The sequence below is a fragment of the Pithys albifrons genome, chromosome 4, assembly GCF_047495875.1.
Source record: "Pithys albifrons albifrons isolate INPA30051 chromosome 4, PitAlb_v1, whole genome shotgun sequence".
In the NCBI taxonomy this organism is placed as follows: Eukaryota; Metazoa; Chordata; class Aves; order Passeriformes; family Thamnophilidae; genus Pithys; species Pithys albifrons.
In genome coordinates, this window is record NC_092461.1 from 48,814,019 (window position 1) to 48,832,843 (window position 18,825).

Here is an 18,825-nt window from a genome sequence, read left to right on the forward strand (position 1 = left end):
TTTTTTTCTGTAAAAGGTCTTATTTATTTGATACAAAAAGTTACAGTTAATTCTTAAAACAATGGTGGTATTACATCAAACAAAGAATTAAAAACGTTAATTAACTTGGCTTTGATACTTATATTCTAAAATGATTATAATAAAAAGCCTCTGCGATGTGCAAAACAAGGCTAGACAAAGGCTACAAATGCAAGGCTTTGGTGCCTTTCAGTCCAGTATTTGTATCCAACTCTATTGAAGTAAATTCTGAAAAAACAAAATACAAAATTTTTTTTTTAAAAATAGGAGTTATTATAAAAAAGGGAGGGGAAGTTATTTTGGCAGTTCTTCAATGATGATTCGGGAGACTGAATTCCATCCAGTAGAAGCATCTCCCCGTGGATAATCGGAGCATGTCCCAACCCAGATGGCAATGTCCACCAAGCCGGCATTGATCCCTTCACACAGACCTTCCACTGGTCAAAGACAAGAATCAAGTTACCTCAGCAGGCACAATCCCTTTGTGTTTCCCAATGAAGGTGCACGAGTACTTAAGAACAGCAGTTCACTGCAAGCTTATGCTATTTAGTTAAACGTAAACAGCATTTTTGGAAATACAAACTACTCTAGAGATGTGGCAACATCAGTTACAGTCATGCACTGCCCCCTATTCATTCTGCTGCTTGACACCTGTTGCAGTATCTGAGGCAGATCACAGTCCACAGGATAGCTAAATGGGAGGTGTACCTCCTGCTCTAAACATCCAAATTTACAAACTGGGAGCTGGGATATGCCCTTTCAGCTGTCTTTAGCAGTGAAGGGCAGAGATGAGGAGACAGCTGTACCTGGCTTCCACAGCTAAGCCTTGTAAGGGTGATTGCCACCCTGTAAGCTTTGCCACTCCTAATTCACTGCTCCTGTATAAAGCTTCATTCCTGTTCCTTTTTTTGACCTGCTGACACCACTAGTTGGAGATGGGTTAATGAAGACAGGTAGGTCCTACTCCCTGAAGAAAAAACCCTATGATAGCTCTAGGCATTAGATTTCATGCAATCATGCAGTATAGGAATGAAAAGTGGAGAAAGGGCCCTGACTTGTTTGGTCTCTTTTCCTAGTGTTACATCCTTTCATGTAGACTGACTTCACTAATTTGCCTTTTACTTAGCAATTGAGTAATTGGCCATAGATATTTTGCTTTAGAGACATTTTGTGCCTCACCTGAAATAAGAGTAGAAATTCCAGGAGGAATAAGTCTCACTTTATGCACAGATAATGTGCAAATACCAGTATTTTAAGCCAGGATGACACTGTCTACTTGTCAGTAAGGCAGTTTCTCCATGTCTCTGTATTCATGTTGTGGCAGTGATCAGTAGAACTGTCTGGATAAAAATCTCTTCCATTTCTAAATCACAATATATAAGTGCCTTAAAAACTACTACATCAAGAAAGTATCAATAATTGTAATACTGTTCCTATCAATACTCAAGTCTGAGGCAGCAGAGTAAGAGTACGAAGTGTTAGCTGGCTGCTCTCCTGCGTCTTCTTCAGTCCTCTGACTTCCTAAAACAGGAGGCCCTCTGGTATCTGCTACTGCCTTCTGCTCCATCTCTGCCAACACGCTCTCAGCATACATACCTGAGGAAGTTCGGTGTATATTAATAGTAGAATTCAGCTCCGGGCTTCCTTGATCCAGGTATATTATGGCCTCAATCGGAAGTGGCCCAGCACACTCTGCACCATTAAAAGTAAAGTACCAGCGCTGACAACAAGCTGTTTTACATTTCAGCCGCAGTGACCCACTGAAGAGCACACGGAGAGCACTGTTTGAGCGCATCTTTGTAAAGGTACATTCCTAAGAAGAGACAAAAATGTTTTGGTAGCAACCTGGGTTTGAATCTATTTTCTATATGGTTATGTTTAGGAAATATATTTAGGAATATAATTATTTCTAAATGTTTTGGCTATTTAGTCCCCTCTGGGGAAACAAAATAATAAAAAGAAATTAGAGCCTGGCAAATGCCATACAGTGCAAAGATTCAAATCAGAAACAGCACCTCCTAGATGGTAATGGAGAATTGGATTATGGAACTTCTTAACTTTAGATATCACCTGCAGTTAAGTTGGTCGCCTAGTTACCTTCTGGGGTTTATGTCACAGGACATGAGTTGTCTGAAAACTTCAGTTAAGTCACAGAACCACAGGATCATCAGGGTTGGAAGGGACCTCTGAAGAAGACTTAGTCCAACCCCCAAGTACTTGCATGAGAGGACAGTACAATTTCTGTCTCTGCTAACAGAAATCCTGGACTTAACAATTATCACAATATTTCTGTGAGGCTTAAACCCTGATAAAGATTCCACAACTGAAAAAGAAACATTTTCAGGTTTTTAAGTAGTTGTTATTCTGTCTTCAAAATGCTGGATATCATAAAGTGGGGGGGGTGGGGGGGGGGAGAAAAAAGAAGCTAGTGACAGTCCTGCAAGTACAAGGCAGTGAGAAGAGTCTACTAAAACAGTTGATTCTCCCTCTAGCCACAGCAATAGCAGTTAAAATACTCCTCTGGGCTTTGCTTCATAGCTGGGATTGAGCTGGCATTTTTTTCTAGGCTTGAACCAATGTCTGTGAAACTTTTACACCCAGGCCTTTAGTGGAGAACAGACTGTTTCGGTCAGTCTGAGTAACACTGGCAATTCTGCTCCTGAACAATTGCTGATCCTTTGCAGTAGCATCCTGCAACTGAGTTTCAGTGAACAACCATTTTCAAGCAAGTGTTATAAAGGCAGGTACAATTAAGAGATTAAAGATGTACATCTTTCTTAAGGATTGAAATGGTAAAAACCTTGCCCTGTTTTAGGCAGGCTAGAGGTACTTTTTTGGAAGTGTCACTTTCAGCCTTCCAGTTACATATTCTGATCTTCTAAATGTACTCATACACCAGCCACATCATTCTTTTGAAATCCTATTGCAGGAATGAAATGGGCTTATAGCTGAAACAGCTTAGAGGAAGCTGAAGTAGCTAAACCCTTGAGAAGTTCACCCTTACATGCAGGAAAATATTCCAATAGGAAATCTGTACGGTTGGTGCTGCCCAGCTCACAGAGGCAGATCTAGAGGCTGCTGTGGTTGATGAAGTGCAGCATTCCCAGCAAAGCCACCTTACCGCGATCTTCCCAAGGTCGATGCCGTAGTTAAGTGCACTCCACGAACACTGCTTGAAGTTGGGTGTCCAGGACTCTTCAATGCTCTCACGCATGCACTCGCCCTTGTCCCCTTTCAGCCCATCCCGTCCTGGGATCCCAGGTGTCCCAGGGATCCCATTGGCTCCTGGGTTTCCATCCCGTCCAGGAACACCACTGGGACCTTGCAAGCACATGCCATTATACTGAAACACAGAACAGATCTTCTGCTTCCATCCCTTTATTCCAAGGCTAACCAAATCAAACACAAATGAACAACAACCAAACAAAAACACCTGCTGGGCCACAAGTTAGTGGGATACTTCTGCATCACTGAGAAAATGGTCCCATAGAAAAGAAAACCCAAAAAAAAAAAATTTCTAAGATAAGCAGTGCCAGCAGAATTTGCTATATATTAAGATACCAATTTTTAAAATGAAAAAATATATAAACCCCAGAGTAAAAAATTTACCTAGTCCAAGACTTTAAACCTGTTGGAAAATATCAGAAGAGTCAAAACATTTCAATACAGAAAGAGAAAAACAAGTCATACATTAATAGTCGCTTTCTTCTAACCCATCATTGCTTGTATAACTGTCTCTGCTAGTAAGTTTTAAACATTATTTTTCCTTTTTTTTTTATTTGATAGCAGAGGTTGACACTGGTTTTCCTCTCTCACTGCTCCTCTGGGACAGAATCACATTGTGATGCTCAAGGCCCACAAGTCAGGCTCCAGAATGCACCAGCACTGATGTGGGAAGCTGCACCTTGGAATAACCCTGAACTCAGGATTTCCCCAAAACAACAGGAAGGCACACAGCACACATGGGAGGATGGCAAGGTCAAGTGTTGCTCAACAAGTTGCCTTCATACTTTATGAAATTTGGGGTTGCCCTCCTTGGAGAGTAGGTCTGTGCAGCCCAGAGCTCCTTCCCCCAGCAGCCTGGGTGCTGGGATGTGGGAGGAGAGCACTGGTGTCAGCAGGCACAGAAATGCTGAGCAGGAACCTGTAGTGGCTGGCGATGGCTTTTACTTTAAATGCTCTTTTGCATCTGGTGACTGACTGCTTCCTCCAGTCTTCATCCCAAATCTTCACAGATAACCATATTCTGCTCATCCACTTTCTCACACTTACTTGTCTTCATAGGTTTTAAACCACCTAATCCCCACCTGTTTGAAAAAGAAACAGTGCTGCAACTATTCCCCCTCCCACCAGCCGCTGCCCTCTTTCCTTTGTCAGACTGGTGAACTCTCTTCTTCTCAGGCTGTGCCTTTCCACAGGTCTTTGTGCAAAAAACCAGTAATAGCCATCACAGGCTCAGCTGGAGCCACAAAAATTAATCTGACTATATGGAGAGGTCTAGTAAGAAGTAAGATGAGAGCTGGACTAATGGTTGCTGGCTTTCCCTTACTACCTTCATCAAAGAAAACACTGCTGGCTGAAGGCAGTGGAAGTAATGGAATATTTTATCAAGAATGCCATGTTTTCCAAAGTTAGCTGAAGAGAAGACTGGTTGGTAAAGCACACAGTGACCCAGGGACCATTAGAATGATGCAAGGACATTTCTATTTCACACAGCACCAGTTATCTGCTTTTGCTGCTGCTTTTCCATTGGACTCTACTTCTAACAGTGACCGGCTCTGGCATTTGCATGTGGTTACTCACCACAGAAATGCTGGATGTGAAAATGGGCAAGAGCTAGGGGCAGGCCAAGGCTCAGGCCCATTACACCTCCCATCCCAGGGACACCACGAGGGGCTGGGCTACCCTGACAGAGAGGCTACCACCGCAGCCACCCAGAGCTGCACAGCAGCCTTCCAGAGAGAGCAGCTTAGCCATTGCAAATTGCCCCAAAAATGATGTGAGCACAAGAATTACTCAGGCTTTGGGCTCCATTCCAACTAAAGTCATCTGTCTTGCCAAATCAAGTCTTTTTAATGCTTTCTTAAGCTGGAAATGTTTAAAAATTTTAAAATGTCCCCTGAAGGCAAGATGCCCTCTTGGGCATACCTTCACTCTGTCCTGACATGGCTTTAGCTGAAGCAGTCTGTACTACCAGGCTGTGCCTGAATCAGCTGCCACTGATTTACCCACGCTTTGCTGCTCCTTCTGTTGCACCCAAAAACATGGAGCGATGCCAGAGAAATGACGGAGCCTAAAACACTGTTCAACAGAAAAATGTAAGCTCCTCTAAGTGTACAAACTTCCTTATTCTCAATGCAGTTCAACTTTCATAATAAAAGTGAAAAGGCAATGAAGTAGTGTGAAAGCAAAGGAGCTTTGCTATCAGTGGTGCTTCCAGCACATGCCTTTAGAGGATCTCTTTGGAGATCATGGAAAAAATGGCCGTGCCACTGATTTTCTAGAGAAGGTGAACGGCACTCCAGCAGTTCACAGAAATACCTTCACATCTGCTTTCTACATTCCAAGGACTGGAAAATCTCCCTGCTCTCAGCTATCCCTGAGATGGGATAGTCCCAATGCATTCAGGTTTCTAGTTGTAATGGAACTGCACACAGTGGTATGCAGCCTCTGCCGCCAAAGGGAATAATGCGTTCACAGGACTCAGAAAAGTGGGTTCCCCAAGCATGGGGATACAGTTTTCAGGCTGTCTGCTGAAGAGCAGAACTCTTTTTTTTGTAATCTTGTTCTGTACTTCTTTCATTACTACTTATGCACCAGCCCTATTAGGAACTAAACAGCATTTACAGCTTCTGTTGGAAGGTCTGTAAGATTTCAGCGCTGCCTCTGCAGTGGCTGAGGGCAGGATCCAGCCCACGGCGCTGCCTCGGTCGCGCCGCGATGCTCCCCCGGCTCCAGCCGCAGGCCCCGACCCTGGGCCGGTGGGGAAAACACGAAGAAAAGCACCCGCCCACTAAAACCTGCGGTTTCTCTCAAAGCCCGTCTAAGCGCTTCTCAGCACTTTCCTGATTCAGCACAATCAGGGCGTAATTAACAGAACCAAGAGAGAAGTCCGGCGGCGCTGCCTTGCCCGAAGAGGCGGCGAGGTTTTTCAAAAGCCTCTGATTTTTCGCTTTTTTCACAACCTTGCAACAAAAGAGTCCGCGCGGCTTCTCCGGCCGCCCCCCGCCCACACGGCCCCCCCCCGACACCTCCGCCTGCCCCCGCTCCCAGCCCCCGTGCCCGCCACTCTCACCACGTCCACCACCTCCCGCTGGCGAAGCGCCTTCTGCTTCCCCTTCGGGCTCTCGGAGCCGGCGGGCGGCGGGGCCGCCGCCAGCAGCAGCAGCAGCAGCGCCAGCAGCAGCGCCAGCAGCGGGGCGGCGGCGGCCGAGGCGCGGGGCATCGTGAGGGGGGCGCGGGGCATCGTGCGGGGGGCGCGGGCGGGAAGGGAGGCGGGGATGCGCCGGGGCAGGTGGTGGCTCCGGCGCAGGAATTCCTGTCCGCCGCTCTGGGCGGCAGTGCGGGGATAAATGAGTCTTTCAGTGCGCGCAGCCCAAGCTCCCTCCCCGGGGAGGCCGAGAATTTCCATCCCGTAACGGAGCGGGACGGCCGGGCAGAGCCAGCCCCTCGCAGCCATTGGCACAGCGCCGGGGGCTCCCGCCCCCTCGGGCCGGCCCCGCCGAGCTTTCCCCGGACGACACTGGAGCCCCCGGGCGCGCCGCGCTCAGCACCGGGAGAGCCGCGGGGCCGCCAGCACGGCGAGCCCCCTCCTGGCTCTCCCGGAGCCCCAAGGAACCCCTTCCACGTCTTCAGGGATTTGCTTGGCAGACGGTAACTCCGATGAATGAGCTGTTTCAGTACCGCGTAACGCCGCAGTCGGAGGCTGATGCACCGAGAGGGGAAACGGTCATAAAATAGCGGCTGGGCAACAATCACAGATTGCATTTTAACAGAAGTCAAGGTAAGGACACAAAATCCTTCTGAACAGTAGCAGATTTTGGACTTTTTCGAAGGACCTGGTATTGGCAGACTGAACATTGTCAATTTAATAATAAGAGCAAAATTCTCGGCAACGCAGTATAAACCATCTCATTTTGCTTTCATTTAAAATGACGTTTTATTTTTCATCGTACCAGAAATGAAAGCACTATAAAATAAAGTCCTCGAGCATTCGAAATGCTACAAACTTTGTGGTATTTGTAGAGGTAGAGTTTCCAGAAGGGGGAGATATTCTTCAACACATGTTTTTTTCTGAAGTATTTAACAAAACCACATATTTCTCCTGTAGGAACAAATGCTACAGAACGTTGAGTCATTCACAATAGACTGCACAGAACCAGTTTTTTGTGTATACTAAACCCTTTCACGTGGCACTGCACTTTCAGCTAGTTGTCTTTCTCCCTTTTCCTTGTCTACGTTGGTGAAACAATAGTAGTGAAGTGAGATGTGCACCACAGGCCAGTCACACTGCTGTCATCAACCCTGTCACACACTCTCCTGAGAACCGGGACTGACATCATCCATGATGCTGAGGTAAGAGCTCCTACATCGTGAAGAAGGGCAATGATACACCCAGCTGACTTCCCTAAACCAGGTGGGAAAATTTATGGAATTGTGTAAATCCTTAATTATAACAATTGCTTCAGTGACAGCCTCAGTCAACATCCCCAAACACGCACACGTTGTGCAATTGTGCGGCACTGCCAGCAAACCCTCTGCCTCTTGCCCAGGCTGGTGGCAATACTGTGAAGGTGGTAATGTTTGATTCGATTTCTGTGGCACCTGCATGTTCCCACAAGCATTGTTACCAAGGGCTGGGGATCCCCAGTATCAACACAGGCTGTTGCTAAGGCATGTACCTTCACAGGCTGCCAAACTTACGCATTACAGAATTAATTTCTTCAGGCAAACTGCAGTAGCTGAAACACACAGCACAGCAGCACAGCACACCATAAGGCAATCACTCAGTACTTTAGAGAACAAAATTTGCACAGACATCCACATGCATTTCCTGACCTGGGTTTGCTCACCCTTTAATTTGAGTGTGTGTTAGAAGTTTTGAAGTCAAAATGGCTTTGCCAGGGGAAGCAAACTGAGGAGCGCTGCAAGAAAAGGTATTAGCAAAAAATGGTGGGACATTTGCTTTGAGCTCTGGTGAGTGTGTTGCGCAGTTCCTAGTTGACTTACAGTGTGCATTTCCATATGAAAACCAGAAATGTCAGCATCCTCCTTAGCCTGCTTCAGTTCAAACAAGCCTTGACATCTGCTAGGCTTATGGTCTGCAGGCTTTTGATATATATAAATGCTTCTAAGGACACCAGCCATTGCTGAATGCTGATGAGATACTCTGATTAAATCAGAACTGTTGATCTACTTTGCCTTAACTATTTCCCAGTTAAAGGGAGCTGTGGTAATAAACTTGCCTCAGCATCCTCAGACTACAATCCATATTACATCAACTAGTGATTCCTTTTTCTTACCCATACTGCCATATGATATAGGCTTTGTCTTTTGTATGTGGCCTTACTGACATATCAGCAAAGATAGTGAGTTGCTACATCCACCACTTAAATGCCACTAAAATCTCCCTTTGTCAGTCTGCTCCTGCACAGCCTAGGCAGGCTCACACAAGGTCACCATGGCACTGTCAGCACATCATGCACAACAGATGCTCCCACCACAAGGCTCATGCCTTGAGTGCAGTCTCTCTATTGCAGCTTGGGCTGTTTCTCCCCCCTCACATAACCTCTCAGCATCCCAAAAACCCAGACACATATGTCTGGAGAGGAAGATGTGCCCCTACATACACGTTTTTCCATTCATCTCACATGTTTAAATTCAAGGCACTGCCCACTGGGTCACTGGGTCTCTGCTTTTCTTGTGCAAACTATTCCAGTTTATGAATACCATTTGTTAGAGCACGGGTTTGAATTCAACCAGTAAATAATTGTTATTCAGTCCTTGATCTTCACAGAGTGAAACAACTGCAGGGAAACAGGAAAGCCAGACTTAGATGTCTAAATATTGCTGAAGGTTCAAGGCTCAGGATCCTGAGCCAAAAGAGGCCCAATAAGGTAAATGCCAAGACCTGACCTTTCGCCTGCTTTTAACTCTTACTGCTTTATACATTTCCTGTTCTGGCCATGTCTGAGGATTTTGACTTTGGTTGGCAGCTCGACCTGTGCATTGCCTGGGGGACCACGTGCATGCCCCAGGGTAAGCAGCAGACCTCAGCACAGTGCAGTGGTGGGCAGCACAACACTCGGGACCTCTGCTGATGTATTCTTGGTGCTTTTAACTGTGGAGGTCATAATTTAGATCTTGTTCACTTTATTATTGATGTTTTAGGGTGAGTTGTAAGTCATGTAAAAGGCTGAAATCAGAGAAAACTTGCATTTCTCAACTGGCTCTTTGCAGGCTGCCTGTCTGATCAGAGAGACAAAGAGCCATCTGTACTCTTGTAGAAGAAAACCGAAGTAAGAGCTCTTGGGTAATTTATTACAGGTTTAAGAAACAGATTCCCGTTTCTTCCACAAAAAAACCTTTGAAAGTGCATGAAGGTCAATGGGATTGTGGCGTTGATCCCTTCTAACACCTCTTAATTTAAATATATGATTAATATAGTATGCCTATTATTTTAAAATCATCCAAAAGATCTCTGTTTTATTCCTTTACTAGCATAGATACAGCTATTTTTAAAAAACCCCTCCCAGCAGCTTCTACATAAAATGATAAGCATTGTAGTCACAGAAGTACTTTGCAGGTGCACATACTAGTATTTGATTATTAAAAACTAATTTGGGGCAGATTTCTAAGTGGATTATAATACTCAGTGATGTTGGGTTTCTGCCTGTAAGAAAAGCTTAAAAGCATAAATCGTATTAATATTTTCTTTGTTGTGGCACTGCATCTCCAGGTGATACTCAGGTCCTGCTAACAGTTCTCTGTGCAAGCCAGGGAAAAAAAAATTGATCAACTGAATACCAGACCCAAAGGACAGGCAGAGGTGAGAGCATAATAATGGAGTTGTCAAAGACAAGAGGGGTGGAACTGCCAGGAGAGCACATGCTCACCCTTCAGATGCTTGTCTGCAGAGGAGGATTCCTGTGTCCACATACAGGAGGATGGCATTTTTTTGAGTACGAGAAAAAAATCCAGGGGTTAAGAGTTGATTCTCTACTCCTGAATAAGCACATGGCAGTTCTTAATGTTACTAGAGGAAACTGTATATTTGCAAAATAGAAAACACTAGAGAGGGGATCAACACTTTTTATTACTCTTATTAATTAAGTTTTCTGTGAAGATAAATCTTTAACATTGTCTCCAACAAGTCTAGATCTAGAGGCCATAGATCAGGTACAAGGGAGCTCAACTTAAGGAAACATCTCCTTCCATTGTCTTCTGGGATTCCAGGAAGATTTGTTTTTTTCTGTCCAAGTCATCAGTTGACTTACAATTGCATTTCCCTATAGGTGCATTTTTACAATAGTAATGGAGCCACTGAATATCTTAAACTAAACACCACTCACAAACAGTCAGACAGAGACAAACTTTAACAAAACTGTTTGGGAAAACTGTCTGCTTCACTGATAAAGGATAGCTCAGCACACCCAGACATTTCCATAGTGTAAATGTTATGATGAAAAGCCTGTACTGTTTTCATTGACTTCTGGTTGCAAATTTCAGGCTTGGAAGGGGTCTGGTCTGTACCTCTGCAAGTCTGCTTCTGAGTGCAGCTGGCGCAATCCTGTCTGGAGTCATGGAAACATTTGGGTCTGAAGGGGTATCTGGAGAGCATCTGGAGCACATCTGGAGCGCATCTGGTTGAAGCAGGTCCACTTAGATTGGGTTATTCAAGGACTTCTGCACGTGGTAGAATGGGAAAATTAAGTCGGTTCAGTTTTAAGATAAATTCCACTCTGCCTTCAGTGAATCATGTGCAAGGAGAGAACTAAGGCTCAGGAGGAACATTTGCTCATTTGAGTGGCTGTGAATTAGTCAGTGGTAGAAAAATCACTTGGGTGCCTCAAGAATCCTCAATGAATAGAATGGCCTTTTGCAGTACTGAAAAGCTAACTTTCCTTAAATCCTGTGCTGATAAATGGTTATTAGGATGTGAAATACAGTGCTCCATTCAGATAGGAAGGCTTCGTCAAATGCAGGGAACAATCTCTGTTTTTCTACACAATTCATCAAGTGCACTACCACAGGTCTGTCCTTCTGGTTTTGGAATTAGTGATAATCCTAAAATTAAAGGAACAGACTTGAACTTTGAATTTTTTTTATTTTATTTGTATCCAATAAGCCCTTCAAAAAGGAGCTCCTCAGGATAAGCAAGTGAGCTACGAGCAGGGCTGAGGCAGGGCTGTGTAGCCCTTTGAGGTGTCTTACAGAAACCAGAGGTCTATAGCCACCATAAAAGGCACACACAAAATGCACAGAAGATGCAAGAAAATTTGGTCAAAGCAGCAAACTAATTGGCCCAGTACACTCAACAGTAGCACAAAACTGTCGGTCTCAGAAGAGTGGGGCAGACCCACAACAACAATGACAATGGGAACATGCATGGTTGCTGCAGCTCTGCCTCTTAGACACAGTGGTGGAGCTTCCAGCCTGTGGCATTGCTTCTCACTCCCACACTGACCGCAGCGAAGAAGCGCCATGGCTTGTGGCAAGCAGAGCTGTGCAGCTTCTGGGCAGCACCTCCCACCTCGGCTCGCTGATGACCGATTGTCACCAATGTCATGGATGAACAGGGAGTGGCAGATCAGGAGAGAGGCTGACCACGAGCAGCTCGGGGCGGGGGGGGGGGCGTGGGGGGGGGCATCCTTTAGCCCTGAGGATACTTCAAGAGATAAATTCTCACAATAAATTATGTGCTAAAATAGGCATCTCCCCTCTCCAGCTCCTGTCTGTGCTAAGAAACCAGATGTGATCCATTTAGTGAAGGTAGATCTGTGTGGGTTTAAAGATCTCATTGGCCATTACTTTATTTTGATGAGTAAGAGCTCAAATAAAGCAAACTTTTATTTTAGATTTTGTCTCAAGTGAACAAAGATGAAATACAGGGAATAAGCCCTAATGAAGAGCTTGGATATGTATGTCTTGGCACATTTTTAATCTTTTAATTATACTTTCCATCTCAAGTGCTTTTTAATAGGAAGTAAAATCCAGTTACTAAACAGATTTCATAGATGTACATCAGAAGAATACTCTGAGCTTCACTTCTGGATGTAGAAAGCAGACAGCTCATGAACATGTGATATAGGTTGCTTTTATTAAACTCTAGTCCATTAAAAAATATAAGTATGAAAAGCAACAAAGAGTGAAAGAATAAGTGAAAAAAAAAGGTATTGCATAGGAAATAACATTTATTCCCAGGAGACTCTCAAATACCTTTGATGTCAGCCATCTCAGTTAGTGCAAATACCACTAGCTAATGCAGGCAGTGAACTTGAAATACAAGTGAAGGCAAGCAGAGAGCAGCCAGATGCCTTCAAAGACTGATCCAACAAGTGGCCAGTGTGAAGGGAGGGATGTGGCATTTCTCCTTTGATGTGCAGCCTTCTGAAACACCATGTTGAGCCTGGGTGGTCAGACTTTAAAAGGAAACAGGATTCCTCATCCTATTCAGCTACTGCATTTTCCAGTACTTTGCAAAATGCTAAACTTGTTTTTATTTTAAAGAAGCCCAGCTTTTCATATTTTTTCTATTTTGCTCTGAATTTCAACTCAATCTGTCTTTAAACCAAATATATTCTGTATCCTGTAAGGGAAAAGGGGCTACAGTTCTCTGTGAATCTGCTGAACAGTCATCAGAGTCAAGTCAAAGACAGCTGAGTTGGACTTGATGATCCTTATGGGTCCTTTCCAAATCAGCATAATTGTGCCAATAGTACTTTTTAAATGTTACAAACATTATTTTGTTTATATTTGCCATGTTCTAGGTCAGATTTGCAAACCTAGACAATTTTTTTTCCCAAATAGGTGCATAGATTTATACTCTAGGTAACTTTATTACAGCTTTCACTGAAAGTATTTAGCAAAATAGGGGAGTAAAATACAGTAAAAACAACATATACCGCAAAACTACCATGTTGGCAATTTCAGGTGCTGTTTATATCACAAATCAAATATGATTTGGTATATTAAATTTATCTTGTCCTTTGATTTTAGATGCAACCTGAAAACGCAGCGCAATGGATAGTTTGAAGTGATTTATGACAGCTCCACTCAGAGAAAGACTATTTGGCACAAACAGTTCCAGGTTTGGCGAAGTTGTCAGTATCCTTTATTCTAGCTTCCTGATAGCAATGGCAATAAAAAAGACTAAAATGGCTGTATCCATGTAAATAGTTGGATTTATAGTGCATCTTCCAGAGATTTCCAGACTCGATTCAATGACTTCAGTTAATGGAGATATCCCAGGGCGAAGCTGTCACAGGTTAAGAAAAGCCCTTTTAACATGAATGGTCTATTTTCAGTTTTAACTTGCGTCAGGTAACGAGGAAAGCAATTAACCCAAATACCTTTTGTTAGAGAAGCTGTTCATGAGCTTCTCCACTGGCCCTCACCATAAGGCAGGCAGTCAGTCTTCTGAGCCCCGAGTCATCTCTGAGCCCCTTTTTCATTCTCCCCTCTCCCCCCACCCCTTCATTTCCGAGCATTCAAATCGCTGTTTAACTTTCCACTTAAGTGCTTGGGTACTTCACGGTTAAAGCACCCCGAGATCACTCTCTCCTCAGCTTATAAGGATCACCCTGGGAATTCAGAGTCCCTTACTTCTGGTACAGCAGCACTGAACACACAAAGTGCTACATCTCAATCTACCACCGATGCATTTCACTGACACTGAACGTTACAATTACTGTGTCGTATTTCACACTTCTTTGAAAATGCATCTGTTTTTATGCCCACAGTATTGCTGTAATTTCAAAATTACTTTGCTTTTATCTCTTTTTAGAGAAATTACCACAAAAGCTTTTTTTTTCCTGACCTACCTAAAAAAAGGGACTAATATTAAAAAATTAAAAATCAGTATTTAAAGAAGGTGGAGGCTTGAGCACATTGTGGAAATACATACTCTGTGTAATCTAAGGGAGGTCTTCAGAGGTCATGGAAGAAATAATACTCTAAATGTTGGGATGAAAGAACTACTTCAAGTTTCTCACTCTTTCATAACTCTGTGTTCATATCAACAACTGCCAGCATTTCAGCACTCAGCTTCTCACCTACACACGAGGAATAAAAACACTGAAATACTTACTAACTCACAAAACTCTTAAGAAATACGTTAGTGTTTTAGGTGCAAACCCACTACAATAGTAGAGCAACAAACATACTACATCTAGTTACTAAGAAATATTGACTCAGAAGCTCTTACTATACAACAGTATATTTTATTACTGACAAATACAGTAATAACAAAACTACTGAACATATGTATAAAGTTACCTGGTTACAAATAGAACTAGAAAAATGAAGGGTATTTAGTGTGCATTTTCACAGAAGATATTTCATATCTTTCTCATTGTTCTCAGCAGCAAGAATTCTGTGTGTTTTCAATGCAGAAATTCTAAAAGAAATTTCCTTCCCATTGAAGGCAATAAATTACAAGTGCTAAAATGCAAATACTGTAATATAAAGGTAAAGACATTTGATTTTTGATGGATAAAACAATTAACTTTGGTTTATCAGAACGGTAGTTCCTGTTGTTGCAGCATTTACATGTCCTTTGTACCATGCAATTTTCATTGTTCAAAGCATCACCATGAATGCTGCAAAATTCACAGTAATTTCCCTGCACATACCAAAATACTGAGCAATAGTCTTATAAGTGATCAAATGCAAGATGCTGGACAGTCTTACAAAATGCATTGACTTTTAGGTTTAGAAAACAGCAAAATCATGTGTCCAAATTATCTCAAGTAATAAATCCCATTGGCTCTTAAGAAATCTTGACTCAAATGAAGCCAAACTATGAAATTGCTACCCACATCAGTAGTACTTGCTCTTGAGAACCACCCTATCATAAGGAAGGCTACATATATTAAAGCCTTTTTGATGTTGAGAAAATACACTGCTGTAGGATATAGAAATAAAGCTTTATAGAAAAAGTATTAGGGTTGTCTTCTGAGCAAACAGATTGTTAAACAAGCTTGTATATTAATAACTCAGCAGTTTATTTTCTGCAACATCTTTCTCTACAGAATATTTTAAAAAATTAAGTTACTCTCATAGAAACACTGTGAAACGAGCTTTCACTGCAGCTCAGTACAAATCCCAAAGCGTGTACTTCAGATTCTGCCCACCAAAGCCAGAGGCCTGAGGTGCTTCCTTTGGCACAATGTTCTGAACACCAACAGAGGCTCCAAGAGATATTTTTCTGAAACAGCACTGTAACTTCTGTGTCATCCCTGCAACAGGACACACAGGTGCCTGACAGTCTCATGCCAAATAATGGTAGTGCATGTTACAGATAAAAGGTACAACCCTGCTTTACTCAGAACTGACCCACACTGTCTGATCACCAGGGACTCTTGGCTTCAGCAACCCCCTAACAGAAGCATGTGACCTTTCCCAAGTTTGTACAAAACATACCAAACAGTAGTTCTAAAGATTGACCTTATGTAGTCAGTTATTTACAATATTAATTTTTATGTACAAAATAAATTGCTTTAATTCCAGTTCCCTTTCATATTCAGTGTACAAGCTACCATAAACCAGTGCTGTAATTGATACAACATGACACATAATTCAGAGAGAATCTATAAAGTTGTGTATCCCTTATTTAACTGATAGTATTTTTTAAGAGAGTGTAAAAAATAGGAAAAAATAACAAGTGTTGAAAAATATTGAAGAAGCAGATGGAACTTTTACACCTTGAAAAGTAACAGTGCTTTCTAAGCAATACTTTAATGGAATTCATTACAAAGTGTTCTTTATATAAGGAATAATATTTGTCTCTCATCTTTTTCTTATATTGCTGCCACATCCTACAGAAATTCCATTATTCCTGGATAGGATTAAATACATTATTGTTTGCTGTTCCCACAACAAAACATACATCCTTTTAAGTGCAAAGCAAGATATGTGTATTTTTTAATAAGGCACAGAATTATCCATTATTTCCAGTGTAACACAGAATTCATGTCAGTTTTATATATTTCAAATGTCCATATAAAATTTCAATCTTTCAAGGATTTGAACTGTTTCCTGAATCCAGCTCTCTTCTGGCATCTGAAGCTGAGTAGACAAGTAGTGATATGGAAGGTGATTGTGAGACATCAGGTATTTGGGAACAGCTGCTTTGTAGTGGAGATTCACTAAAATCCTTTCTAAGAGTTATTCTGCAAGTCATGAAAAATAAAACACAGTAAATTTTAAGCACAAGGCATTACACTGGAAAAAAAAATGAGCAGTGAAATCACAATGTATCTTCAGCTGCATTCTTTTCAAGATACAATGCAATACAGTTCTGTACACTTTTCCAAGCTTAGGGTCACTACTGTTCCTTTTCAGACCAGTCTCCTCTCAAAGTGATTGAAATGCAGTCACCGATTTCTTGGAGCTGAAACTTCAGCACTCAACACATAAAAGGAAAAGAAGCATCCTACAAAAATACAAAACAGCCTATATGCTAAAGATACATGGTCACATGGAACTGCCTGTAAGTTCTCTTGACGGCTACTGCGCGTTAGCTGCACACTGAGAGTACACTGATTCTTCAGAAAGAAGAACAGAAAACTTACCATGCTGATAATGTGTATAAACAAGCAATAGACTGAATTCACATGTCTTACCTTCCTTCACCTACTCTCTTCGTATTCTCAGCAAAGCTACTCATATGGCATGTGCTATCTGCTTTGTTTCTTCTTTCCACCTGATCCATGGTCAATTTGGAACCAGACAACATTTGATCTCCAGTGTTTTCATCTTCCTCGACTCTCTGGGCTGATGTTTCGTCTGCCTCTATCTCTTTCTCAGATGTCTCTGGAGAGGTTTTAATTTCTGCAACAGTTTCTTGGCTTAAGTAATCATGATTAGTGATTGCTACTGCAGAAGTTCCATGATTTGTTGTGCCACCTGTACTGGTCCCCATTGACTTTGAAATTACTTTCAGTCTGTGTGAAGTTGACTTGTAGTGCTTCTTTTTATGTTTAACTTTGGAATTGTGTCTCAAGAAAAATTCACACGATTCTTGCAGCACTCTTCGACTCTCACTGATTGGACTGAAAGAACAAAGCATGTAACTAAATGAAAGGGATAACTGGCTATAATGTCATATAGACTCATACACAAACCCCTCAAAGAACAGCAACCAGAGATGCAATCTGAGCTGTATGTTAACAAATGAGAAAAAAAATTGTATGTAAAAAGAGGAGAAAAAAAATCTGATCATAATGGCTTCAAAGTAATTATGTCTGTGGAACAATTAAATCAGAGTTCTACATTTCTTACTTCTGCAACTTGGTCCAATGCCTTCAGTGGATTAATGATCTAAGAGAGGAAAGAAGGATTAGCTCATAAGCAGCTACATTACCAAGTTAACTTTATGTAATATAGTAAACCATCTTCAAATGAAAAAAGGTAAGCATTATAAAAATTACTTCATTATTTTTAAATCCTTGTAGCTGACAGCAGTTAACATCTGAAACACAAGAAAAAATTATACAGGAAATGGAAAAAGTAGCGGGAAAGGAAGCCATACGCTCACCACTGAAGAATGTAAATGCAAAATAAAAGGATCTTAAGGACTACTGCCTTGGGAAATCCAAAGGAATAAATCAACCTAAAACCACAGTATAATTTATAAGTAACAATCTAAAAAAAATAATCAAGGAATATGTAAGAATTTTAAAAATGATGACTACAAGAAATGGAGATAAAATTTATAAGCTGGTTTAAATTGATAGATATAAATTAACTAAAATTAAGTAATAAAATTGAATTCTTCGCTTTCAGAAAAAAACCCACTAGATTTTTGCAATAAAAGTGATAGTAAGGATGGTTCAATGAATATTAATTTTAAAATAAGATAAGCCTGGCAGGAGAAAAGCAGAGGATATTATTTATTATGGCATGACAGAAAACATCACTAAGTACTGTGTCAAATGAAGACGTCACAACACATGAAAGGAACTAAATGGATGACTGAAATTATCTTCCCTCCTGGCTGATACCAGAGATGTATTAGCCAATGCTAAACACTGCAATACACCTTCTGCTCTACAAAACAGAAATCAGCAGAGCAAAACATTTTCTATCTTTTGAAAATGTTGTCAAAAAGTCACTGAATGTGTAAAACTTCCCCAGACTCCAATGGAATTTTGCTGATGGCCAAAGGCAGCATTTAGAGTCTGAAAAAAAATTCTGAGTAGAACGTTTTGATTACCTGAGTTATATATAAAGCAATATGTCTTAAAACCAACTTTAAGTATACACTTTAAAAAACAGGAATAAAAGTTTTTTTCTTACTCTCTTTTGCGGTTTCTGTTGAAGAAATTGGCCCATTCAGAACAGGTCTTTTTACTTCCCACCCAGAAGACTGGAGATATGCCGACAATTAACGTCAGCAAATATTTCATCAGAAACAAAAATATTTCTGGTCTTGCTAGTGCCTTTGCCTAGAAGATAACAAATTGTAATAAATGCAAAGAAAAATTAAAAAATATACTTGTTGATTTACTTTTTTAAAATGCAAAAAACAAATAAATTATGTAAATTGGATGTTGTTCTTTGTTGAGGCTTGTACTGCAGGCAAAC

The 18,825-nt window shown here is 41.7% G+C and overlaps 2 protein-coding genes and 1 long non-coding RNA gene across 5 annotated transcripts in view; 1 reads left to right on the forward strand and 2 right to left on the reverse strand.

Annotated features, from left to right (window-relative positions):
* On the reverse strand, positions 1-6,640 carry CTHRC1 (collagen triple helix repeat containing 1). Its single transcript, XM_071554049.1, has 4 exons — positions 6,314-6,640; positions 3,140-3,361; positions 1,615-1,831; positions 1-455 (listed from the first exon to the last, which is right to left on the reverse strand). Exons 1-4 carry the CDS (start codon positions 6,482-6,484, stop codon positions 313-315), a joined length of 753 nt encoding a protein of 250 aa, XP_071410150.1. The 5' UTR covers positions 6,485-6,640; the 3' UTR covers positions 1-312.
* LOC139671328 (uncharacterized) lies at positions 6,450-17,259 on the forward strand. The gene is made up of 4 exons (XR_011697715.1): positions 6,450-7,021; positions 7,493-7,593; positions 13,237-13,327; positions 16,582-17,259. It is a non-coding gene; the product is annotated as an uncharacterized lncRNA (long non-coding RNA).
* FZD6 (frizzled class receptor 6) overlaps positions 14,444-18,825 on the reverse strand; it is a 27,924-nt gene continuing 23,542 nt past the window's right edge. For all 3 annotated transcript variants that reach the window (XM_071554044.1, XM_071554043.1, XM_071554046.1), the window contains exons 5-7: positions 18,538-18,686; positions 16,863-17,291; positions 14,444-16,409 (exon numbers count right to left, since the gene is read on the reverse strand). In XM_071554044.1, coding sequence (XP_071410145.1) covers positions 16,256-16,409; positions 16,863-17,291; positions 18,538-18,686 — 732 coding nt within the window. In that variant the 3' untranslated portion in view covers positions 14,444-16,255. The remainder of the gene's footprint in view (positions 16,410-16,862; positions 17,292-18,537; positions 18,687-18,825) is intronic.

Coding starts and splice junctions, on each gene's coding strand:
- CTHRC1 (XM_071554049.1), bottom strand. CDS start 6,484: ATGCCCCGCGCCCCCCTCACGATGCCCCGCGCCTCGGCCGCCGCCGCC. Junction 3,362..6,313: donor AGCGGGAGGTGGTGGACGTG/GTGAGAGTGGCG, acceptor TCTGTGTTTCAG/TATAATGGCATGTGCTTGCA. Junction 1,832..3,139: donor TCGACCTTGGGAAGATCGCG/GTAAGGTGGCTT, acceptor GTCTCTTCTTAG/GAATGTACCTTTACAAAGAT.